Source organism: Callorhinus ursinus, unplaced genomic scaffold, assembly GCF_003265705.2.
Source record: "Callorhinus ursinus isolate GAN/ISIS: 27379988/994484 unplaced genomic scaffold, GSC_fseal_2.0 scaffold92, whole genome shotgun sequence".
Lineage (NCBI taxonomy): Eukaryota > Metazoa > Chordata > Mammalia > Carnivora > Otariidae > Callorhinus > Callorhinus ursinus.
The window spans coordinates 629,226-653,798 of NW_027397154.1; the positions used below are offsets into that span (position 1 = coordinate 629,226).

General features: G+C 58.6%; 1 protein-coding gene across 2 annotated transcripts in view; it reads left to right on the forward strand.

Annotated features, from left to right (window-relative positions):
- SMG5 (SMG5 nonsense mediated mRNA decay factor) overlaps positions 1–24,503 on the forward strand; it is a 25,248-nt gene extending 745 nt beyond the window's left edge. Inside the window, exons 1-22 of one of the 2 annotated variants that reach the window (XM_073888558.1) lie at positions 77–384; positions 3,690–3,788; positions 4,291–4,414; positions 4,779–4,935; positions 6,723–6,812; positions 7,727–7,816; positions 8,480–8,558; positions 10,616–10,741; positions 10,842–10,910; positions 11,054–11,262; positions 11,893–12,030; positions 12,199–12,783; positions 14,611–14,786; positions 15,813–15,888; positions 16,497–16,672; positions 17,479–17,637; positions 20,471–20,530; positions 20,986–21,145; positions 21,587–21,677; positions 22,449–22,523; positions 22,917–23,055; positions 23,164–24,503. In XM_073888558.1, the coding sequence (XP_073744659.1) occupies positions 4,316–4,414; positions 4,779–4,935; positions 6,723–6,812; positions 7,727–7,816; positions 8,480–8,558; positions 10,616–10,741; positions 10,842–10,910; positions 11,054–11,262; positions 11,893–12,030; positions 12,199–12,783; positions 14,611–14,786; positions 15,813–15,888; positions 16,497–16,672; positions 17,479–17,637; positions 20,471–20,530; positions 20,986–21,145; positions 21,587–21,677; positions 22,449–22,523; positions 22,917–23,055; positions 23,164–23,247 (2,838 nt within the window). In that variant the 5' untranslated portion in view covers positions 77–384; positions 3,690–3,788; positions 4,291–4,315 and the 3' untranslated portion in view covers positions 23,248–24,503. Of the gene's footprint in view, positions 1–76; positions 385–3,689; positions 3,789–4,290; positions 4,415–4,778; positions 4,936–6,722; positions 6,813–7,726; positions 7,817–8,479; positions 8,559–10,615; positions 10,742–10,841; positions 10,911–11,053; positions 11,263–11,892; positions 12,031–12,198; positions 12,784–14,610; positions 14,787–15,812; positions 15,889–16,496; positions 16,673–17,478; positions 17,638–20,470; positions 20,531–20,985; positions 21,146–21,586; positions 21,678–22,448; positions 22,524–22,916; positions 23,056–23,163 lie in introns of those variants that run through there. The other variant, XM_025858714.2, reaches the window with a different exon arrangement.
- The last annotated feature ends 70 nt before the right edge of the window (positions 24,504–24,573 follow it).

Here is a 24,573-nt window from a genome sequence, read left to right on the forward strand (position 1 = left end):
GAGCGGGGCGGGCGCGGGGCCCGGGCCGCGGGCGGGGGGCGGCCGGGCGGCCGGGGGGCGCACGTGGGGGAGGCCCGTCGCCGGGCGCCTGGGGCGGGCCCCGAGCTGTGCGGGCCGCGGAGGTAAGGGCGGGGTCGCAGGCGGGGAGAACCCGGAAGGGAGCGGCTCTCCGAACCTCGCCGGACGCGGAGGGCAGCGCCCCGGACTGCAGGCCGGAGAGCCGGGTGCTCCGTGTGACCTTGGGCCTCGCTGTCCGCATCCTGGAGAGGACGGACTTGGGCTGGATGCACTCGAAAGTTCCTCTGGCTCCAATTTTGCGGAGTTTGAATGAAAAGAGAGAGGCTGAAGACGAGTAGTGTCGCTCTGGAAGGGCCACGAAGCGCTGTGAGTCCGGAGTGTTCCTAGGTCATGGGAGCCCGTTTCAGGGCACCTGGGTGCTCCTGATCCCGAGCCCCGCCGCCTCCCAGCCTCATGACTGCAGTCTCTTGCCAGGCACCTTCCATTCCTGGTTTCTGGTTTCCGCAGCGCCGCTCGCCCTCCGCAGGTCCTGTCTGCAGCCCCGTCCCTCCGTTGAGGCCGCTGTGCGCTCTTCCCACACAGGGTCGAGGATTTTTTTATGGGGGGCAGCGGGGACGTGGTTTCTAGAACTGGGGCAGAATGGAGTGAAGTGTGAGACCAAGTTGAGGTTGCTGCTTTCTAGTAGGGCGTAGGGTTTGGGTTTTTCGTTTAGCTCAGGCTCTGTTGAACAGGGCCCTTGGAGCGGTGGGCCCCATCTTGGCAGTGAAAGAGTCAAGAGCACGTTGTCTTTTCCTCCCTGGAATAGGCATCCTGCCTTTTCGGCCTTTGTAAGTCAGAGGCAGAGGGGAGTATAGGCTGCTCCAAAAATAGAAAAGTGATCCAATGCGGCAGCCCCTGGGCGCCCACTGTGGGCTGCCCCTAGCCGTCTCAGGCGGGTGAGGAGCTGGCTGTGGTTGGCACATGTGCGGTGTCACGCTGCTGAATGTCAGCGCTGCCCGTCAGAGCGTGGGCCCTGCCTGCAAGCTTCCGTACTTGTCTCCAGCTTTTGGTAACGGCCCTGGTCATCCTTCTGATCGTTTGCAGGCCTAGTTCTTCCTCAACCCACTACCCTCACGGAACTGACTGACTCAAGGTGATGTGTGTGCACACATGGCTTACATGTGTGCATGTGGGTACCTCTGCCTGTGATTGTGAGTTCTTGGCTTTGAGCAGGGTGGAAATGTGAGGCAGGAGGGCTCTGTTTTTATTCTTTTTTAAAAAGATTTTACTTATTTGACAGAGACAGCAAGAGAGGGAACACAAGCAGGGGGAGTGGGAGAGGGAGAAGCAGGCCTCCTGCGGAGCAGGGAGCCTGGCGCGGGGCTCGATCCCAGGACCCTGGGATCATGGCCTGAGCTGAAGGCAGATGCCTAACGGCTGAGCCACCCAGGCGCCTCTGTTTTTATTCTTTATGAGCGTGGTGGTGACTATTGGAAGCAGCTGGGGAAGGAAGGTCTGATTTCTCTGCCCAACATAAATGTGCTGTTAGACTACGGAACTGTCACTCTAAGCTTCAGTAAATTTGGGAAATTCCCACAGTCTGTTTATAGAAATGAGATTCTGAAATGTTTTAAGCCCCTCAGAAGAAAAGGCAGCAGTAGAAGGGATGCTGGGCGGGCCACAAACACCAATTAATTAATTAGGCCGATTAACTATTTTTATTTTTTTATTCTTATTTTTTTAATTCTTTTTTTTTTTTAAGATTTTATTTATTTGACAGAGAGACACAGCGAGAGAGGGAACACAAGCAGGGGGAGTGGAAGAGGGAGAAGCAGGCTTCCTGCGGACCAGGGAGCCCAATGTGGGGCTCGATCCCAGGAACATCATGACCTGAGCCGAAGGCAGACGCTTAACGACTGAGGCACCCAGGTGCCCCCGATTAATTATTTTTAAAAAACATTTTTGGGGGCGCGTGGCTGGCTCAGTCAGGAGAGCATGCAACTCTTGATCTCAGGGTCATGCGTTTGAGCCCCAAGTTGGGTATAGAGATTACTTAAAAAAAAGAATTTGCAATCAGAACTTCCTAGAACAATGGTTATTAAGCTTTCTTGGATTGAGAACTAAGGAGAGCTGTGGAGTGGTCCATAAAGACGTGTACACACTCCTGAGATCTGTCCATGGCACGGAAGTTCAGAACCCCTGCCCTGGGGCACTAAGCAGGCCTAGAGTAAAGTCCCTGATGGCTGTCTGATGGCCCTGGCATCAAGGGCCAGGCTGGCTGAAAGGGCTTGGCTCCCTTCTCTGGGCAGCCCGGAAGGCATTTGGAGAAATGCTGAGCTCTCAAGATTGCCTGTGGGAAGGCCTGATTACCCTCCCACCCGTGCACCTGGGTGCTGGTGGTCACTTTTCCCTGGGCAGGGTAGCTTTTGCTGGCGTCCCACCTGAGCCACCACGGGGAGTTCGCCTGCGGGGGCGCCCTGGCCCAGTAGCCCATGTCTCGGTATTCTGAAGCAATCTTGAATTGTTTTGGGAATCACCAATCCCCCCTTTCTTTGTTGCTTTTGTGCCTAGAGCTGTGTGTGAGTTTACCTGTTTTCACAGCTGCTATCTATCTTCCAGTGGGTTTTACCTTTCTGGAGGTGACACATATCTCTGGCACTTCTTAGCCATCCATTGTAGAGTTTCCTTGGTTTTTTCTCATGGTGTCTGGAGTCTCCTCCTTAGCCTTATGACAAGAAAGATGGAGGCTAATGCTTACTGAACGCTCCGCATGTACGAGGCACCATTATGAGTGCTTTGTGTATTAGCTAATTTAATCCTCACACGGTGGGTGATAATATTACTCTCATTTTGTAGATCGGAGAACTGGGACATAAGGAAGTTAGATATTTTGCCCAGGACCCAGAGCCTCTAATATCAAACAAAGAATCCAGAAGACCTTGCGACTACGCAGTATACAGCTCAGCCCCCCCCCCCCCCCATTTTTCCATACCTCAAGTAATTCAGAAATAGAATTTTATGCTAGGAATGCCTTTCTTTTGTGTCAGAGACAATAAGCCCGTGCACAGTAATTAATTCATGTCACCGTTATTTGTTGAATGGCTGCCGTATGCCAAGGCCAGCCGTAAGTTCTTTCAGTTCATCCTCACGGTCCTCTGAGGCAGCTGCCATTCCTGTCCCCATTTTTATGGACAGGACAGCTGAGGCTTGGAGAGCTCAGATAATCTGCCCAAAATTACAGACTTAGACACAGCCAAGGGTCAAAGCCTGGACCTGCTGGCATCGCAGCACAGGCTCTTTCCATTAAGAGAGTCTAGCTTCTCGTATCACAGGGTTTCTCTACCTTGACACCTTGGACATTTGGGGTAGGATAGTTAATGTGGTGGACTGTCCTGTGTATTGTGGGGTATCTGGCCGCACCCACTGAATGCCAGTAGCAACTCCCCCCACCCCCTCGAATCCCTGCCGGAAGTAGTGATAGTCAGAAATGTCCCCCGGGGTAGGGGGCCTTTCTGTCGGGGGGGGGCGGAGAGACTGTTCATCTTGTTGTGTGCAGCCCAGCCTGCAGCCTTCCCATTTCCCTGCCCCTAATTCTGCAGCTTCTCCCCTAGGATCAGTGGCCCCCTCCCCCCCCCCCAGCCTGCCTGGATATATGCATGGCTCAGGGGCTGTTTGCCTGTATTTCCCTCTAGGGCTGTGGTGGAGGCTGTGCATCGACTCGACCTCATCCTTTGCAACAAAACTGCTTATCAAGAAGTGTTCAAACCAGAGAACATTAGCCTGAGGAACAAGTAAGCTGGAGACTCTAAACCACAGATCCTTACGGTTTCTCTCCCTTTCTCCCCCCGAAACGCTGTCACATGTAGACGCACGTTCTCTCTTACCTCCTGACCTCATGGTACAATAACGGGCTGTGAACTCTGCCCTCCTGAGAGAGGAAGTGGGGACCCCTCAGTCTCTCTGCAGCTTCTGCATCTAACAGACTGGTGCCATAAGGATGACATTGGAGTTGGGGGAGCTGGCCATGCTACAGAATGACAAGAAAGAAAGATGGGGTTAAAAGTCAGGAAAAAAGGAGAGAAGTGTGCAGGGGAAAAAGAAGATTATTAAAGTTTTTACTGCTTCCGCCTCTTTCCTTTGGGGCTCCCACTGCTTTCTAGGACTGCTGTTTGTCCCAGGTCATGCAGACTGACCCTGGATGTCCCTTGGGAGGCACAGGGATTTGTTGGGGTGTTGGCAAACGCCTCCTTGCCCCAAGGATGGTCAGTCTCTTGTGCTCCTCCGTACCCTCAGGCTGCGCGAGCTCTGCGTCAAGCTTATGTTCCTGCACCCAGTGGACTATGGGAGGAAGGCGGAGGAGCTGCTATGGAGAAAGGTGTACTACGAAGTTATTCAGCTTATCAAGACTAACAAAAAGGTAAGGGGAGGTCCTAGATTTTGAGAAGAAACGTTGTCTGAAGGAGGGAAGCTGAGAAAGGAAGAGATAGCTAGGAAGCTGGGCCAGGACGTGGTTGGAGGTAGAGGAACCAAGGAAAAGATGGCAGGAAGGAGGGAGGGGGCAGATGTAATTAGGATTTGGGGAGGGGGGAGCCTCATCCCAGATGGGAAGTTCAGAGAAGTGGATCTAAGGGTGTGGGGATAACTCGTGAGTGAAAGGAGAGTAGATGAAGTTTCAGAGCCAAGAATCTAAGTTCATTTCCTCGTGAGAGGAATGGGTTAGGGAGGAGGAACAGTCCTCTGAACTTACTGCTTAGCAGCCCCTTCGCTTTCCCAACGTCCAGCACATCCACAGCCGGAGCACCTTGGAATGTGCCTACAGGACGCACCTGGTCGCTGGGATTGGCTTCTACCAGCATCTGCTCCTCTATATCCAGTCCCACTACCAGCTGGAACTTCAGTGCTGCATCGACTGGACCCATGTCACCGACCCCCTCATAGGTCAGTGAAATCTGAAAGGTGGGCTTGAGGAGAAAGGGTATATGCCTCCACATCTGGCCTTCTTAATCTTCTGGGTTCTGTAGCTTGTGACCTACCCAGGCAGAGAGGATTCTAGCAAGACCTTCAGATGGTCCTTGGACTTCAGGTTTATCCAAACAAGCACATGAGGTAGGGTGAAGATCTGAAGGAAAGAAAGAGGTTTCTGTTGGTTGGGACTGTAGACTGAGTCAGAAGGAGGGATGGAATGATCTAGAGCAGGTCTGGCACTGGAGGATGGTATTAATAGCATTTGTTTTCTTCTTGTAGTTGAATTTGGTTGGTACCGTTTCCTTTTTCCTTTAAGTTTTTATTTATTTATTTACGTCATCTCTACACCCAGCGTGGGGCTTCAACTCACGACCCCAAGATCAGGAGCCTCCCACCTCCCCGACTGAGCTGGCCAGGTGCCCCCAGCACTGTTTCTTTTAACTTCAGAGATTGTTTCCCAATTTTTTTTTACAGGTATTGAAAGTTTTAGAAACGTTTGGGGATTTACAGACATTCCTGCAGGATAGCCCCGGTCTCTGTGCGGCTGCCTGAGGTGTCAGCGGCTCTGGCTGACACCTTGTCTGACCTCTGGCCCCTCACGCTCCTTCCCTCCCCCGACTCTGCCCCCGCCGTTGCTATAGACACTCTGGGCCCGAGCTTGTGTCTCTGCCGCCACAGGGCAGTCTCTGGTCAGAAGCGTAGCACCGCATTTGGTGCATTTACAAAACATGATTTAAAAACAACAGTGTAACCTAAGACCGCCCTCACAGACTTTATACCCGATGGCCAGAGAGGTCCAGAGCCCCCAAAAGTGAAGGACAACAAATAATGTCTCACTTCAGAGAATCAGTTCCCCAAACTCCCGTTTTCCTCCTCGTTGATGTTTTTGCGTTCAGCCAACTACGCTGTTCAGTCCGCTTTTCAGGGTGGGAATCACGCAGCCGGCATTGTGGCTGACGGTGGCGTGGACAAGGAGGGAGGGGCTCTGGAGCCAGTGTGCCTTTCGAGTCCTGGCTCTGCCACTTACCGCTGTGTGACAGTCTCCTTGACTGCCGCGTGGGGGCAGTGAGAGTGACCACCTCGTGAGGTTGCTGTGAGGATCCGTTAAATTGACAGAGTGACACGTAGACCAGTACCTGGCACGTGGGAAAACTGCCTCCCAAAGAGCTCAAGCTCTCTGAACTGAGGCTACAAAGTGCTTGGGTGAAGGGGGAATGGAGAGCCCAGCAGATCAGGCTCTGGCCACACCGGTCCTCAGGCATGACAAGCTCAGCTGTCTCCCTCATGGGCAGACCCTCCAGTAGGCAGCCTTCTCCGTACGCCTCCTCCCCAGGCAGAAGCCTGGGACACCTACCTTGGCCTCACATACAGGTTTCCCATCTCTACTCAGACCTTTCACCCTTATGTGGGGAGTTTCTACCCAAGGCACCCAAGACTGCCCTGACACTTGAGCTTCACCTCTTCTTCCTTTGTAGAAGCCCTCCTATGAAGACCTTTCACCTCACCTTCTCCCAGGGAACTGTCCTGGCCCAAGGACCCTCGCCCATCTCCTCCATTTCCTTCTTCTCTTGTGAATGACCCCTACCTGTGAGCCTCTGTCTCTCTACGTGGGTCCTGGATGCGTGTCTTCTCTGCCCCCTAACACTGTTTCAGGACGAGCTGTGGATTCTTGATCTCCTTTCTCCACCTAGGAAAGGTGTTTCCCATTAGGTAGGGGGCCGGGGAACGGGCTTCTGAGTGTCTCTGTCTGTCTTTCTCAGGATGCAAGAAGCCAGTGTCTGCGTCAGGGAAGGAGATGGACTGGGCACAGATGGCATGCCACCGATGTCTCATGTACCTGGGGGATTTGTGTAAGAATCGGAACCTTTCATTTTTGGTTTGGGCTCCAGGACAGGTGGAAAGCTGCTTCTGTTGTTGATAGCACCTTGTATGTGATGGGAGAGCAGGAGGAGTTTGGCTTCTATAACCCCCCCATCAAACGATGTGCCCTTGTAACTGCTCCTCCGTGAGCCAGAAAGGACCAGTGACTATGGAAGAAGGAAAATGAACTTTGAGAAAGTCTGGGTGATTAGTCAGTTTCAGTAGCGGGTTAGGAAGACCTTAATTAGATACTTTTCTCCTTCTTTGGGGTTTTTTTCTTTCTTCATGGACTCCTAGAGGAATTGAAGTTAGGTCTCATGGAGGACTTCCCTGCCTGACAAATGTTCTCAGAATGGAGGAGTACTCTCTTGCCTGCTGGCCCCTGGGCCTCTAGTCCTGGTAGCTAAAGGTTTCTCATTAGGCTGTTGGATGCATTACCTTTTGTCACCTGAGGCTCTTTCCCTCCCTGCCCCGCCCACTCCTGGTCCCCTCATGAGCCCTGTGCACAGAGAGAGCCAGCTGCTTTGTGTAGACTGGCCAGGGGTCCTCAGTAATGTCTTCACTTCAGAATCAAGCAGCTATATTCTAGAACCCAGCACCAGGGGTCTTCCCAAGCGGTTACGTCTGCTGCAGGTCCCCTTCATTGGGAGGAGATAAGCGAGAGTCTTTTTACAAACACTGATTGTTCTCTACATTTTGAAGCTACCAGCAAGGAAGAGAGAGTTGGACAATTTGCACATAGTCAGGCAGAGTTAAGATTGTGCCAGAGGCCCAAGCAGCCTGCCTCCCAGCTCAGGTATCTTCCTCCCAGGCTCTTACTACAGCTCCACAGAGTGGACTCCCAGACGAGGGGAGGTTTTTCTGAAACAGCATCATCACGTTTCCTTCCTTCTGTCTCCTGCAGCGCGATATCAGAATGAATTAGCTGGTGTAGACACTGAACTGCTAGCTGAGAGATTTTACTACCAAGCCTTGTCAGTAGCTCCCCAGATTGGTAAGTGGCACCCCCACTCAGGCCTCCCTACCAGGCAGCATTTTCCAACAGGAAGACAACGTTAAGAGGGCAGGCAGGCCGCACTGGCTTCCCTGGGTCCTTCCCATACTCGGTCCCATCAGACTTCACCTTGGTTGTGCATTCTCCCCCTCGGAACACACGCTCAAGAGAAATGCAGAGTCCTGATCTGAGAAGGAGGGAGGCAGAGGGGAAGAAAGAGAAGGCCCCCCTGTCCCTGAGGTCTCTGTAGAAGGAGGAACTTCTACTTTAGCTGTTCGCATGGCCTGCGCAGTGGGAGAAGGGAGATGGCTCTGTTACAGGGGGAAGTGGGGATTAGCTCGTAGTAGGAGAGCTCAGAGGTGAGAAACCGAGCTGGGATAGAGGAGAGGGCTCCCTGGCATTCCCTCAGCCTTGGAGGGGCCGCGGCCACCGCTGACGGGATGGCGCCCCTCGGTGCTGAATCCCTTGGCAGGCCAGGCCGGCCGTGAGTCTGTAGTCAGTCCCCTGGGGAAATAGGATCGGCTGCTCCTCCCCAGGGACACCGGTGTCCGCTGCAGACCCGGTCCTCCTCCCCACGAGAACCCGGTGCTCAGCAGTGCTGGGTCGTGGTGGTGACGGGTGCGTGTCGTGGCCCCAGACTGCGTGACTTCTGTCTCCCTTCAGGAATGCCCTTCAACCAGCTGGGCACGCTTGCAGGCGGCAAGTACTACAGCGTGGAGGCCATGTACTGCTACCTGCGCTGGTGAGTGCCTGCCTCTCCCCTGTCCCCCCAGCCCGGTGGCCTGCTTCTTCACGCCCCCCCCCCTTTCCTGCGCTGGGCTGAGGTAGCGCTGCTTGTCAGAGATCCCACTGGATTTGTAGGCTCTCGGGCAGCCAACATAGCTACCCGCTGTCTCCTGTAAGTTCAGGATTGCTGTCTGGAAGGAGGAAATACATGGGATGTGGGGGGTAAAATGTTATCAGGGTAGTGGCTGACAAGAAGTGCAGAACTGTCGAGCTTCAGTGTCTCACACCACACCGTGGTGACAGTGTGGGAGGACCAGCTGAGCAGCAGGGTGGCCCACTGTTTCCCCGGTGCTGATGCTCCCTCAGAATAAGAAACCTCGGTTTCAGCACAGCTGAGGCTGAGTGGGTTTAGGTCACTGAGTCGGCAGAGCCAAGTGCACATGTGCCTGATAGGTCGGCCGGTGGCTCTGATGACGTTATAGTCAGGAAATAAACTGCCTGGGCCCCCGTGGCAGCCTCATAGGGGTCGACGGCTCCATGAGAAGCCAGACATTTGCAGAAGACACTGCTGTGAACTGGGCTTCAAGGCAAAGGGAGTAAAGTAAGCTGGCCTTCGTAACTGGTCATGTGCCAAAGTGTAAAGATTATGCCTTGTAATTCCCTGTGCCATGATCCTTGGTTCACCTGGTCCAGGAAATCTTTTCCCTTGAATCAACACAGTATCTGCTCTTGGGGTGCCCGTCTCCTTTCTTGGATCGGTACAGACTGGCCCCCGAGGCCACTGTTTTCATTCTTAAATACAGTTACCAGGATTGTAGGTTTCCGTTGCCTCTTCCCCAATTCTCTTGTGCCTTCTGGGGAATGCCCCCTTGGTCCCTCATCACACCCATGACCATGATTTAGGGTGAGTCACTTCCAAAGCCAGCCCAGCACGTCCAGGTTTGGGAGGTACCTGCTGAGGTCCTGCCCTACTATGTTAAAGCATTCACGTCTCTTGTCCATGGGTTAGGTATTTGCGTGGGGCTCAGTCTGGCAGTTCTTTTCCCCCCAGTGGCCTTGTCTAGGATCAGTCACTGGTATTCAGCGGCCCTGGAGGGCTGATCTATCTGGATCGAGGCATCTGGGCTCATCCCCCCTCCCACTCCATGTGGTCTCTCTTCCTTGGGAGAGACGGATTTCTTATGTGGTGGCTCAAGGCTCCAGACAGTGGATAATGACCCAAGAGATTTAGAATCTGCCATTCTCTTATGACCTGGGCCTGGAAACTGGCAGAGTCACCTGCATGGTGTTCTGCTCGTCAGAGCAGCTGCGTTGCCTGGTCCTCCCCCTGGTCCCCCTGGTCCCCCCGGTTCCCCCGATTTAAGGGGAGGAGACACAGAACCCGCTTCTGAATGGAAGGAGGGTCAGTGAATTCATGGTCATCTTTTATTCGCCATTAACATGTATTTCTTTTCTATCCCTTGCTTCTTAACAATGAGAAGGTTGTTTTCCCCAGAAAAGACATTAAAAATGGCCCAGTGCACTGTTGGTGTCCTAGATACTGCAGTGAGGCAGGCTGGGCTTGGAGATTCTGCTCTAGCTTGTGTTCACCGTGGGCCTGCACAATATTCCTGCTCTTCCGGGCTCCACGTCCTCATGTGTATGTGTGGACAGTATATCGGTATGGGGCCTGGCACATGGTGCACACACGCACATCCGAACCAGTGTCGTGAGCCCTGAAATTGTGTGTACACTCCCTTGTATGCGGCCGGCCTGTTAGATGCCACCTGTTAAGTACTCTGCTTCACAAAAGACGGAGGCTGGTGTATTTCAGGGATGGTAACTTATTTAAGTCCATAACAGAGTAGAAGCAATCATTCCACTTACAGAGGAAGCAAAGGCATTATGTTCAGTATGTTTATCTGGAAGTTGTGTCTGTGTATTTTATCCGGAAAGATGGCCTTCACCCTGAGTCTGTATGTGAAAGGCGAGGCTGGGGGCAGCGTGCATTGGCCAGAAGCATTGTTCCCTAAAGCGCCAGTAGAGCACCGTCCCCTGCCGAGACTCCACAGCGTTCGTCTGTATCTCCTTCAGCATCCAGTCGGAAGTGTCCTTTGAGGGAGCCTATGGGAATCTCAAGCGGCTGTATGATAAGGCAGCCAAAATGTACCACCAGCTGAAGAAGTGCGAGACTCGGAAACTGTCTCCCAGCAAGAAGCGGTGCGTAGGGCCTGTGGGGTGGAGGGATCTCTGTGGCTGGTGCGGTGGGACCGGAGGGCTCGAGCTATTTGCCATTTCCCTTGGGCTCCTCTCCTTCCAGATGTAAAGACATCAAGAGGTTGCTGGTGAACTTCATGTACCTGCAAAGCCTCCTACAGCCCAGGAGCAGGTGAGTACAAGAGGGCAGGCCCTTGAGCTGTGTCCCGTGGGTCCCACCAGGGCGGCTCTCTGTGGCCTCCCCCATGCCCGCGGCTCCTTGTGCCTGCCCCAGACGGAGTCACGGACCTCCCTGTCGCTCCTGCCCTTCTGCAGCCCAGTGGACTCAGAGCTGACGTCACTCTGCCAGTCCGTCCTGGAGGACTTCAACCTCTGCCTCTTCTACCTGCCTCCGTCCGCCAGCCTCAGCCCAGCCAGCGAGGGCGAGGAGGATTACGAGGGCGGCTACGCTTTCCTCCCGGACCTCCTCCTCTTTCAGATGGTCGTCATCTGTCTCATGGGCGTGCACAGCTTGAAGAGAGCAGGTAACTCCCCGTGCCCTGCCTTCTCCCCCGGGGCGGCTGGGGGCCTCGCTGCCCAGCTTCCTCCCACGAGCGTTTGGCTGTGGGTGTGAGGGCCGGGGGACCCTACCCTGAAGGAGCTGCCGGTGAAGGAACAGAGGCCACGGCCCATCTCCACTCCCCCTCCCCTGGGCTCCTCCCAGACACACTCCTGGCCACAGCCCGCAGACAGGAGAGGCAGGGTACTTAGCCGATGACCCAGACAGAATTCAGACTTCGCTGTGGGGGCGCTCGGGCAGTTGTGCGGACCTTTCTGGCAGCGGCGCGCGCGGAGCCGGGTCGTGAGGGAGGGGGCGGCAGGGCCGGGTGTGCGGTGCTTGGGCTCTGAGGAGGAGCCCGCGTGAAGGCGTCCGAGCCGGGGAGGACGGCGTGGGGCTAGAGGGGACGCTTACCTGGGGACGCGCAGAGCGAGCTGATGCGTTCTAGACGGCGGGATAATCACGCAGAGACCTGAGAAGTCTTTTCTCCATAGAAGAAGCTTTGAGAAGTAGTTGGATCCTTGGAAGGGTGGAGACCAGGTGAGATGGGGCCGGAGCGAATGGCACCTCCTCCTCACAGCCCTGGGCCCCTGATGCCTGGCTCTCCTGGCTTTAGGGTGCAAGCAGTACAGCGCGGCCATCGCCTTCACCCTGGCTCTCTTCTCCCACCTGGTCAACCACGTCAATATACGGCTGCAGGCTGAGCTGGAGGAGAGCGAGAACCCCATGCCGGCGTTCCAGAGCGACGGCACAGGTGCAGGCGGTGGGGGGCTGCGACCAGGGCCCGGCCAGCCTGGGGCGCGGCGGGGGATGGGGTGGGGGAGGGCGCGGGCGTGGCTCGGGAGGAGGTGTTGAAGAGCACCTTCCAATTTCGGGGCTCCACTTTGTCCCGAGGCCCCTCCTGACTGTCCTCTCCGCACAGATGAGCCCTTGGAGAAGGAGGAGGTGCCAGGCCCTGAGCCCCCTCCCGCAGCACCTCCCTCAGGTGAGATCAGAAAGAGCCGGAAGTTCTCCCGTCTCTCCTGCCTCCGCCGTCGCCGCCACCCACCCAGAGCTGGAGAGGACAGTGACCTGAGCGAAGGCTTTGACTCGGACTCCAGCCACGACTCAGCCAGGGCCAGTGAGGGCTCAGACAGTGGCTCCGACAAGAGTCTCGAAGGTGGGGGTACAGCCTTTGATGCTGAGACAGACTCAGAAATGAACAGCCAGGAGTCCCGGTCAGACCTGGAGGACATGGAGGATGAGGAGGGGACACGGTCCCCAGCCCTGGAGCCCGCTCGGCCCAGGTCAGAGGCTCCCGAGTCTCTCAATGGCCCCCTGGGCCCCAGTGAAGCTAGCATTGCCAGCAACCTGCAAGCCATGTCCACCCAGATGTTCCAGACCAAGCGCTGCTTCCGACTGGCCCCCACCTTCAGCAACCTGCTCCTCCAGCCCCCCAGCGAACCTCACACCGTGGCCAGCCGCACGCCCTGTGTCAACGGAGATGCGGACAAGCCCTCGGAGCCAGGTAGCTCTTCGGGCTGCTCTGGTCCGCACTTGGCGCCATCGCCTGCCTCCCCACACGACCCCCGGCCCTCGGCCCCCCAGGGGACCTCTCTCCCGAGGCTCTTCCCCACACAGGAGGCGCCCAGGGCCTGCTCTCTCCGGCGCCGGACTGTTGGCTGTTGTCTTGTCGAACTTTCTCAGCGCTCTTGTGGGGGAAGAGTTCTCGTTCCTCTTCTAAATGCTGCTTCTTGCCCCTGGCCTGTCGCTTGGCTCGTTCTTAATTTGCCCTCTGGCTTTCCCTTAGCAATCCCGGGGTCTAGGGTTCTTTTGAGGCCAGGGGAGATTTCCTCCCTGTGGGCTTCTGTAGTCTCTGCCCTGCCACAGCCTCTAGGCCTCTCCCACTCAGGCGTACTTGTCGGTTGGCTTGTCTGTCTCCCCAGCGAGACCATGAGCCTCTTGGGGGCAGGACGTGTGTGTTCGGTCTGTCCTTGGATCCTCAGTTTCTCATGCCGTGCCTGTGTGTGGGTGGGACGCAGGGAACGCTTCAGGGATAGAAGCAGCTAGGGAGCCAGGGTGCAGAGCTGGAGCGGCCTGCTCCGTGCTCTGACCTGCTGGGTTAAAGAGGTAGGAGGTGGGATCGTCCTTTTTTCTTTTTTTTCCCCAAGATTTTACTTACTTATTTGACAGAGAGAGACACACTGAGAGAGGGAACACAAGCAGGGGGAGTGGGAGAGGGAGAAGCAGGCTCCCCGCCGAGCAGGGAGCCCGATGCGGGGCTGGATCCAGGACCCTGGGATCACGCACGACCTGAGCTGAAGGCAGACGCTTAACGACTGAGCCACCCAGGCGCCCCATTTTTTTTTTTTTTTATTTAGTTTATTTATTAGCGTGAGCCTGCGTGAGGGGGGAGGAGTGGAGAGGGAGGGAAAGGGGGAGAGAGAATCCCAAGCTGACTCCATGCTGAGCACACAGCCCGACACGGGGCTCGATCTCACAGACCTGAGGTTGTGATCTGAGCCGAAACCAGGAGTCAGACACTTAACCGAGTGAGCCACCCAGGCACCTCAGGGGTGTTTCTTTTAATTCTGTATGCCTTTTCTTCCCCCCCGACAGCTCCCTTCTGATTGTCTGCCCTGCTTTCTAGCAGAGAGTAGGCCTTTTATAAATGCTGGTTGAGGGAATAGCTGTAGATCATCCTGCCAAGTTAGCTTGAGACAGAAAGAAGTGTATTTTGTTTGTTTTTGTTTTTGTTTTTTAAGATTTTATTTATTTGACAGAGACATAGTGAGAGAGGGGAACACAAGCAGAGGGCGTGGGAGAGGGAGAAGCAGGTTTCCCGCGGAGCAGGGAGCCCAACACGGGGCTCGATCCCAGGACCCTGGGATCATGACCTGAGCCGAAGGCAGACGCTTAGTGACTGAGCCACCCAGGGGACCCAGAAAGAAACATTTTTTGTTTTTGTTTTTAAGATTTTATTTATCTGTCAGAGCACAAGCAGGGGGAGCGGCAGGCAGAGGGAGATGGAAAAGCAGGCTCCCCACTGAGCAGGGAGCCAGATGCAGGGCTCGATTCCAGACCCCTGGGATCATGGCCTGAGTCGAAGGCAGACGCTTAACCAACTGAGCCACTTAGGCGTCTCAAGAAGGGTGGAGACAGCAGTCTCTTGGCTTAAAAGCATCAGGTTAGTGGGCGTAGAAAGATTAAGCAGGAGCGCGTAGCGAGTTCCCGATCTTTCACATTAGAACTCTGCTCCAGAGGGCAGGCAGGGAGAGTATGCCCCCCGGCCTGGAGCTGAAGCCCGATGCCGCGTGCCTGCTGTTCATCTTGGCTCTCTGTTCCCCACCCCCAGCCTCTGAGGAGGGCTCCGAGTCAGAGGGCAGCGAGTCTAGCGGGCGCTCCTGTCGGAATGAGCGCAGCGTCCAGGAGAAGCTACAAGTCCTGGCGGCCGAAGGCCTGCTTCCCGCCGTGAAGGTCTTCCTGGACTGGCTGCGGGCCAACCCTGACCTCATTGTCGTGTGTGCACAGGTGCGGCGCTCTGGGCGTTGGGCGGGGAGCACAGCCAGGAGGTCCCTCAGCTGGTTCCGTCACCACAGAAGTTACGGCAGGCATCTGCTTTGGGTGGGCCCTTAGGCTTTTTACAGGGAAAGGATTAGATGTGACCTTTGCCCCCAGGAGCCTGTGGCCTGGGCTGGGCCCCACCGTCCGCGGACAGGGAAAGCGAGAACTGCTCAGTCCACTTCGTGCCCCTTGCACCGGGAGGACTGGGCTCGACGAAGGCGTGTGTGTGAGGGCCGGCCTCGAGCCTGGTCCCGGAGTCCAGGGGGAGGAGGGGGCACCGAGTGGTGCCGGGGAGACGGGACCCAGGGACGGCGGCACCGCCAGACGGGGTGGAGGCGTTGGGGCGCAGGGGAACAGTGGAGGGCATGGTATCAGGCTGGCGCTGTGGAGGCAGGGGGCGCGGGCGCCTTCTCCCCAGGTTCGGTCTGTCTTGAGCCTTGAGGGCCCTGGGGTTTTTGTCCAGTGTTGCTTTATCCCAGGAACACGTCTGCTGTGCCGTGGAAGACCCCCCCCCCCTGTAGGTTGCCCTCCTCCCCAGATGAGATTTGGGGTTAGGGGCCAGGCACACCGTTGGGTGTGTGCTTAAGTGTGCTGGCAGCGGGTTACTCACCACCGTAGTCATCGGGTGTGCTAAAGGTGGGGTCCCCACACAGGTGTCCCAGGATGGGCACACGGAAGGCTGAACAGTGGGGAGAAGCCGCCTCCAGCCCTCTAGCTTTTCCCACTCCCAGAATCCAGAGTGTTCTTCCTGTGGCCTCACACCGTCTCCCCATGATCTTGCTGCTGGTGATGAAGTTCAGCCAGGCCCGTGGTCCCCCCTCATTCCTCATGGGATCAGCTCCCTGTTTTCCAGGTCTCCCAGGAGTCCCACCCCTTGGCCTCTAGTTAATTTTTCTGTCAGGTCGCTCTAGGCCTGTGGCCATAGCCCCTAGACCCCCCAGGTGTCCTGCTTTTCTCGTCCCCCACTCTGCTGAAGGCCTGCCCTCTCCCCAGAGCTCTCAAAGTCTGTGGAATCGCCTGTCTGTGTTGCTGAACCTGTTGCCAGCTGCTGGTGAGCTCCAGGAGTCTGGTGAGTGGGTGCCCAGCACCGCCCCCCTTCCCCTCTCCCTTGTGGCCCCACGAAGCCCAGCCCCCTCCCTGGTAACCCAGCCTGGGGCGAAGGCGGTTAATGGACTCAGTGACTTGCCACCCTGACACACAGCGGCCATTGTGGTCTCTGCGTCTCCGGTTTCCCCCAACACTGCCTCCCTGTGGGCAGGTGGCCTGGTTGGCCAGGGAGTGTGCTCCCCGGGGAAGGCCGTGGGGTGGGCAGGAGCAGAGAGAGGCGAGCCTGGGAGCCAGTCCCAGTCGCTGAGAGTCCTCCTGGGGCTCCAGAGCTCATCCCCTCCTGCCACCTGCAGCCATACCTGTTCTCTGGTTCCCACCTCTGGCCTCACCTGAGAGATGTGCATGTCCTCCTCCAGAGCCCTCCTTGGGTCCACCCTGGTGTCGGGGAGCCTCTCACATCAGAGCCCATTGCTCCCCGTGCCTGCCCTGCTCCCCCAACCCCACCAGCTCTGCTCTCCGTGAGCCGTGTGGAACGGCCCTGTGTGCCCATCTCCCTGTTCTACAAGGGGAAGGGCTGCGTTCCTCTGGGGGCTTCCACAGGGCAGGTGGTCTCACGTGTCTTCTCCCCAGGCCTGGCCCTGTGTCCCGAGGTCCAGGACCTTCTCGAAGGTTGTGAACTGCCTGACCTGCCCTCCAGCCTGCTGCTCCCAGAGGACACGGCCCTTCGTAACCTGCCTCCCCTCCGGGCTGCCCATCGACGCTTTAACTTTGACACGGATCGGCCCCTGCTTAGCACCTTAGAGGAGGTGAGGATGGTGTTTCTGACGCCACCAGCTCTGTTGTTCGTCCAGCCCCGCAGTGAAGCAGGTGGCCCTCCCGTCCAGACAGGCAGGGTGTCCTCAGGGTTGGGCTGGCCATGCCTCCTTCGTGAGCCGCGGAGCTTGCTCTCCTTCCTGCAGGCTGCTCCTTTATGGGTGTCTGCTCGTGGGCTTCCCTCCACCATGTCCACCTTTTGCAGAGGGTGGAACGGGGGAGCCATTAGGGCTTAGGAGCTGTTCTCATGCTCTTTTCCACTCTGGGTGCAGTGTCCTATGAGCTGGACAGGAGGCCGTCAGAGAGCTGGAAGGGGGAATGCTGCCCGCCCAGGCCGGTCACCCTTGCGTCTGCGTTCCCGAGCGGGCCGTCTGGGGACGGCAGGGGAAGCCAAGCAGACAGGCGCCCAGCGCCCTCACTGGCACACGCATAGGCCTCTTGCTTGTTCCTCTCCAGCCAGAGCACCTTGGCTCTAGTCTGTTTCATGTTTTAGGGTTCTAGAGAAGATTTTTGTTTGATGGGGAAGAGTTGTTTTGCCAACCAAAAAAATAGTGCAGTCCCCTTGTTTTTCACATAAGACCCCAAGGAGGGAGGTGGCGTAAGCGCCCGGATCCTCCCACTCTCAGCCCAGTGCGCTGCCTGTTCTGTCTCCACCTGAGCCCTGGTTCACCAGTCCTGCCTGGAGTCTCCTTTCCCGGCAACTCGAGGCTCTGGGTCTTGGGGCTCCCCTCTCCCACCCCCCAGACTACGGGCCTTTCCAAGGAGCCCCCGCCTGACTGGCTCCCACATCCCCTCACAGTCGGTCGTGCGCATCTGCTGCATCCGCAGCTTTGGCCACTTTGTGGCCCGCCTGCAAGGCAGCATCCTGCAGTTCAGTCCGGAGGCCGGCATTTTCGTGAGCATTGCCCAGTCGGAGCAGGAGGGCGTGCTGCAGCAGGCCCAGGCGCAGTTCCGCATGGTGAGTCGTCCTGCCTCCCCTCCCTGTCTGCTCTGCTCCCGCCGGGCGCGCTGAGAAAGCAGGCCTAAGAGGCCCCGATGGACCGGGGGCCCCTGATGGAAGAGCTCAGGGATGGGGGCTGCGGGGTGGGGGCTGCGGGACGGGCCAGCAGACAGGGAGGGAGCGGTGCTTTGAGTAGAGGCAGCAAGGCACCAGGCCTGTGTCCAGACTGCCTGGGCTTAAGGGCCATCTCTGTCCCCCCCGAGTCTGAGCTCCTTGCTAAGCCTGCTTCATAGGGTAGTCGTGACGCTAGGATGAGTGTGCATCTTGGGCACCGTGTGTGCTCAGCAGGTGCTCCTGGCCCTTCCTCTCGGGGGAATGCAGACTCGGGGCAGGGGGAGTGGCAGGATCCGGGTGTCAGACGCCAGGCAGGATCCTTCCCTCCAGGAGCCCCAGAAAATAGGAGGTGGCCGGGGTTACCTCCTCTCCATTCAGAATCTGGTCCCCACACACTGAGCGTCTGCTCTGTGCCAGGCCTGTTCATTCTGTAGGTACCCGGGTCACAGCAGCAAACAAGATAGTCCTTTCTCTTGTGGGGCTGACGCTCGGGGAGCAAAATCCAGGCTCTGCGCCGGGGCTTCCCACGCTCCGAGCGTGCCATCCTCCCTGGCCGGATGGCGGTGCATTCGGTGTGGGGGGTGTCTGGCACTGAGGCACGGCCCACGTGTCTCTGCAAACGTCCACGGTTCTTCTTCGTTCCAAGCTGCAGGCCTCCCTGCCTCTCTGAGCACCCCCTTCCTGCAGACGTTGCACGTGGCTGGGAAGGGGCACAGGCTCACCAGAAACTACCTTCTTTGCAATCTTAAAAGCAAGCTCGTTTTGTTAAAAAAAAAAAAAACACTTTTTGTGTTAAGGGTTTTGTTGGTGTTCTGTAGAGGAAAACACATAATTACAAAGATAATCATGGGGAAATTACACAGCTTTAAAAAGTGGTAGCTTTTGGAGGCATTTCCTTTAGCTTAAAGCTCCAAGGCTCTTCCTTAGGGACAGGGAGCACCTGAAAGCCCCTCGCGGGTGGTGCTGGACCCCGAGGTCACGTCGTCTGTTGGGGCTGCGCCCTGCGCTGCCGAGTGGCACACGTCCACCCCAAGGGCTCATCCATTAGCAGCAATTGTGGCCCTCCCCATATTGACAACTGCCATCACGTATCGAGAGCTTTCTGCGTGCCAAGTCGAGTTGGCCCAGGACAGCTCATTCGACCCTGGGCGCAGCTCTGCAAGGGGCGCTTACCCTCTCCTGCGCTCGCCCAGGGGACACAGAGCCACAGAAGACAGACCGTCCATGGCAGCGCCAGGGCTCTGAGATTGGGCAGACTGGCTCTTCTAAGCTGCTGTGGGGCGCGGCTTCTCTGCAGGCCCGCTGGGTGCCAGGGCCACTGCTCCTGCTTCGGGACTCTGGCATCTGCCCGGGTTAGGGACCCATCTTTCCTGTGGTTCCTCAGGTGTTCCCTGAGGACGGCAGAGGCCCACATCTCTGAGCCACTGGCCCAGGGATGCCAGAGCCCGAGGGTGGTGCGGCTCTCCTCTTCCTGGATCCAGATGGATGCCTGCTCCCCCTCCCACCCCCCCACCCCTTCACCCCCCCACCCCCCCGGCAGAGGGGGCGTCACAATTCCAATTCCAGCCTGACAGGCTGTTCCTGGGCTTGATTCCTACAGACAGCACTCCCCGTCCTTGTCAGTCTGCCGGCAGGGCCTGCTCGGGTGCCTCTCCTTGCTGCACCCGGGTTTCTCCAAGGGGCCATTCTGTCGTGCAGGACTCTGCAGGGGCGTAGATGAATCTTGCACAACTAAGACGTCGGGACAGGTGCAGTACTGTTAACCATAGATTTTATTCAGATTTCACTATATTTTCCACTGACGTCTGTTTTCTTTTTTGTTTTTTTAATTACTTGAGAGAGAGCAGGAGGAAAAGACAGCACAGCAGGGAGAGGGGCAGGGGGAGAGGCTGAACAGGGAGCCCGATGCGGGTCTCGATCCCAGGACCCTGGGATCATAACCTGAGTCGAAGGCAGACGCTTAACAACTGAGCCACCCAGGCGCCCCCTTAATCTCATCTTTAGTCCACGTTAGGGAATTTGGGCTTCATCCAGAAGACAAAGGGAAACCATCAGAGAACTTTTAATCAGGGCCACCGGTGCACAGCAGATAGTGTCTGGTTGCCGGTGGGGAAGGTGGCTGGGGGTAGGGCCAGGGGCCAGGGAGGAGGAGGTGGGAGGAACCAGCTTAGACAGGGGGTCACGCAGTGGAGGGGAGCGGAAGGGTGTGAGCAATTTTTAGGTGGTGCGGTCGGCAGGACGGGGAAGTGGTAACTTGGGGAGCCGCTAGGGAATGGTCACAGCCCACTCTGCCGCCGCCTCGCGCACATGGTGGCTGGTTTCCCACGTCAGGGACCACCAGAAGGGGAACAGCAGGTTTGGAGGAGCAGAGGGGGCTGTGTGGGCTGGAGCTGCGGATTTGGAAGTTGGCAAGTGGATGGTGATAGAAGGTCGGGTATGCGGGCACCGCACGGAGCAGAGGGGCAGAGCAGGAAGCCTGATGTGCAGCCACGGGCACCTGGGCCGGCGAGAGCTTCGGCGCGGGTCCCAGGTCCTTCTCTGCCAGAGGAGTGAGTGGTTTGTCTCCCGAGCCTCCCTTTCCCTGTCTTAGCGGGAGCGAGAGAGCTGACTTCACATGAGGGCTTCCTGTGTGGGACCCTGGGAAGTCTCGGATAGTCTGTTACACCTCTGAATTGCTGGGGAAAGGACTGTGACCCCAGCTCTTGGTCCCAAGCTGAGCATGCGTTTTGCCTCGTAGGCACAGGAGGAAGCCCGTCGGAACAGGCTGATGAGAGACATGGCCCAGCTGCGACTTCAGGTGGGCACTCGGGACTCAGCTGCCCCTGCTCTTGCTCTGGTCGTGGGCCAGGCGCCACCAGCAGACCGTCCCCCCCAGCCGCTGCCCCCTGCTCTGTGGCACGGCCCCCGTTCTGTTCCGCTGCCTCCCCTACCCCGTTCCAGTGTGCCCCCCCCAGCTCCGTTCCGTCCCCCCGCTGCTGCGGTGGCCTTCACTTCAACCGCGTCACCTCCCAGGCCGCCTTTCCTTGGCTACGTCCGCACTGAGCCTTGGTGGCCCCTTTCTGCTTCCTCTGTTGTCTCGCCTTCCTCCTTACTTCTCCTTCTTCCTGCTCCCCTCTCCTCCAAGGCCTTGGTATAGGGAGCCCCCTGCCCCCCTTGCAGCAGGAGACGCCCCACGAGGGCCCCCTTGGGTTCCACCCTCCCCGCCCAGGCTGCAGGGCCCGCGCAGCCCCACACTCTGCCCTCTGTCCCCAGCTCGAGGTCTCTCAGCTGGAAGGGAGCCTGCAGCAGCCCAAGGCCCAGTCGGCAATGTCTCCCTACCTCGTCCCCGACACCCAGGCCCTCTGCCACCACCTCCCGGTCATCCGCCAGCTGGCCACCAGCGGCCGCTTCATTGTCATCATCCCGAGGACGGGTAGGCGTGCTGGGAGGTGGGGGGACAGGGTGTGGCTAAGAAGGGACTTTGGGCTTGCGATGGAGAAGCGCTCACGGGGGCCCAGTTTCCATACCGTGGCCTCGGTCGAGTCCTGCCACCTTTCTGAAGCTCGGTCGCTTCATCTGTGGAACGCACGTGACAGTCTCTTATTAAACTCTGACTCACGAGGTGGGTAGGGGAAATGAGAGAAAAATCTAAGCAAACGCACGTGCTGCAGTGCCGGCTCTGTTGCTCGTGGAAGGCCGTGCTTCGGAAGAGCTCTGGGAGCCGTGTAGGAGCCCCGGGCCCTGCTTTTCTCCTGCAGTGGGGCGGGGGGGGCTGGGGGACCCCCGCGAGCTCAGCCGCTTCCTGCGGAGCCCTGGGCCACAGCAGTGAGAGCTCACCTCCTTCATCCTTCCTCACCCCCACCTTGTCCACCAGTGATCGATGGCCTGGACTTGCTGAAGAAGGAACACCCAGGGGCCCGGGATGGGATCCGATACCTGGAGGCAGAGTTTAAGAAAGGAAACAGGTGGGTGTGGGCCTGGCTGGGCCTCTCCCGAGCCCCGGGTCAGGCTCCCCGACAACAGTGTTTGTCCCTGGCTCCCCATGGGGAGATGTGATTACAGGTCGGGGTCTCAGGTGTGGATGGAGGGTGGTCACGGGGGACACTGACTCGCTGTCTTTTTGCTCCTGGGGCAGACACGAGGTCAGCATCAGCAGGGAGATGGGGGCAGGACCCTCCCCCCCCCCCGCCAGCTGTGGTCTGTGGGCTCCTTGGCAGGAGTTTCTGCCGTTTTAGGGCTGGGCCGTGTGATCAGGGCTACCAGGGTGCCGTCCCCGTTGCAGCTAGCGAGGGGCCGGCAGGTGGCGGCGCGCCCGGTGCTCGGGCCCGCACAGGCCCTCCCTTCCAGGCTCTGGGGCTGGGAGAGTAGCAGGCGGTGGGCGCAGTGGAGGGAGAAACTGGCCCCTGGTCCCCGGCTCCCCCGCTGCCTCTGCCCAGCTGGGAAGCCGCACAAAGCCTGCTTGTTTGGACCTTGTCTGCAGAAGTCCTGACTTGAAAAGCATCTGCTGTTCCTCCCTTCTCGGCTCCCCCCTCTCCCCCCGGGAGGAGCTGAAGGATCGATGTTATCAGGAGGAGGAAAAGCGAGCTGGGCTCAGTGGCCAGGAAGTTCCTTTGAAACGGCTCCCAACAGAGCTGTGATGGGAGACACTGGGCCCCCTCCCCCTGGGCCACAGCGAGATGCTTTGTGGGAGGCGCTCCACCCCCCTGACCCCCCCCCCACCGCCGTCTCCTTCATAGGTATATTCGCTGCCAAAAAGAAGTGGGCAAGAGCCTCGAGCGGCATAAGCTGAAGAGGCGGGATGCGGACGCCTGGTAAGATGCTGGCCCCGTGCTCCTGGAGCCGCGGCCGGATCGCCCGGCCTGCCCCCGTCTGAGCTCTCCCCGGGCCAGACGGCCCTGCAGCAGCTAGCGGGCCAGCCCAGTGTCGCCTGGCCCGCCAGGGCGTCCTGCACCTGCCCCCTGCGGGGACAGAGAAGGGGCTCTAGCCCCGGAGCCCCTGTGGCCCTGAGGTGCCGGCGCTCGGTGTCCCGCCTCAGCGTCCCTCCGCCCACTCCCTGCAGGACACCCTCCAGAACCACCGCCCTGGCCGCCTGGTTTCTCGCGCTCCTGCTGCCCTCCCTGTCTCCAGCTTCCCCTGGGCCCCGGGGACCCTGGCGCCCGGGCTGCGCTCACGCTGGGGCTTGGCCCACCTCCTCTTCCTCCCAGGACTCTCTATAAGATCCTGGACAGCTGCAAACAGTTGACTCTGGCCCAGGGGGCAGGCGAGGAGGACCCGAGTGGCATGGTGACCATCGTCACGGGCCTTCCACTGGACAACCCCGGTGCGCTCTCCGGCCCTATGCAGGTAGGTCCGTGAGGTGGGGAGATGGGTGAATGGGGAAGAGGTGCCAAAGTGGACTCCCTCCTCAGAACACTCCACACACTTGCTTTTCTCGCTTCCCCCATCCCTTAGGCAGCCCTACAGGCCGCTGCACACGCCAGTGTGGACATCAAGAATGTTCTGGATTTCTACAAGCAGTGGAAGGAGATTGGTTGAGACGGACCCCCAGGCCCTGCAGTGGGGCTGCATCCAGATCTCTCCTGCCCTCCCTGGCAGCCAGGACCACCACCTGTAGTCACCCCACCACACGCAGACTCACGCACGCACGCAGGAAGGAAGCCCAGCTGCACACAGGCCGCAGGGAGGGCCCGGGAGCCGCAGGGAGGGCCCAGAGCCGGCTGGGAGGGCGGGTCCCCCTGTCGCCAAGACGACGTCAGGAAAGCGGGGGAAGTGTTGGGAGCAGGAGAGGCCTGTGGGCCCCCAGCCAGCCCTTCTGCCTCAGCCCCCTACTGTCCCCAGGGGCAGGTGGCAGGCATGGGCGTCTGCGTTCCATTGGAGTGGTTTGTGGACCTCTGAGGGGAAGGGACAGCAGAAGGGCCCCTCTTCCTCACTCAGGACGCAGGGTGGTTGGCGCCAGGAGTTGGATCCTCCGCTGCCGGGGGGGAGGAATTGGGTAACACCAGATGTGTGGGTGATTCTCTGCAGACCCTTCCCCTCCTGGAGGACCCCCCGCTGTCCTCCCCTCCCTTTGCACAGGGGCAGCTCTGGAGCCTTGGGGACTCTTCCAGAAGAGGGGCCTGGAGCTGCCGGCACCAAGAGCAGGGCCAGGGCTCGCCTCCTCCTGCTGCTGTGGGGGCCATGCACCCAGCCGCCCCGCTTCTGCCCTCGCTCTGTGCCTGCCCAGCTTCCGGGGCACGGAGCAGGCCCCTCTGACGGCAGGCTGCACCTGTGCATGGGGCGGAGTGCGATGCCAGGAAGAGGGGTGCGGTGCCAGGCCACCAGCCCCCTGACGGTCTGGGAGAGGCCTGCGTGGGGGTGGGCCGCAGAAAGGAGGGGCCCGTAGAGCTGCCTGGTCAGGGGCCTGCTGTCCTGCTGGGGCTGAGCATGGGACTCGCTCGTGGCCAGTGGCGAGGTGAAATGTGGGAGCCGAGATCATGAATTGCTCAGGGCAGGGGGTGGAGCAGCAAGGGCAGGCTGTGGGGGGGGCTCTGGCCAGGAACGCCTCTGCCCCTTGCCCTGGGGCCGGCCAGGAGCTCGTGGGGGGCGCGGGGAGGGGGTCTCGGCTCTGCTGCCCCCACCCTGGCGCTAGCCTAGCTTCCCAGGCTGTTCTCAGAGGCAAGCAGGCTTCTTGCCTCCTTCCTCTAAGACGGCGAGCCTGGGACGACCTGGGGGGCAGTGGGGTCACCCGGACTCCCAGTCCCTGGCAGTGACTGAGACTGAAGCATCACTTAATAAAGACCCCTCGAAGCCCACCCCGTCCCCTGGTGCCGTTCTGTCCGTCGTACTGGGGTGTGGGTGCTTTCTTGCTGAAACGGCGTTTCG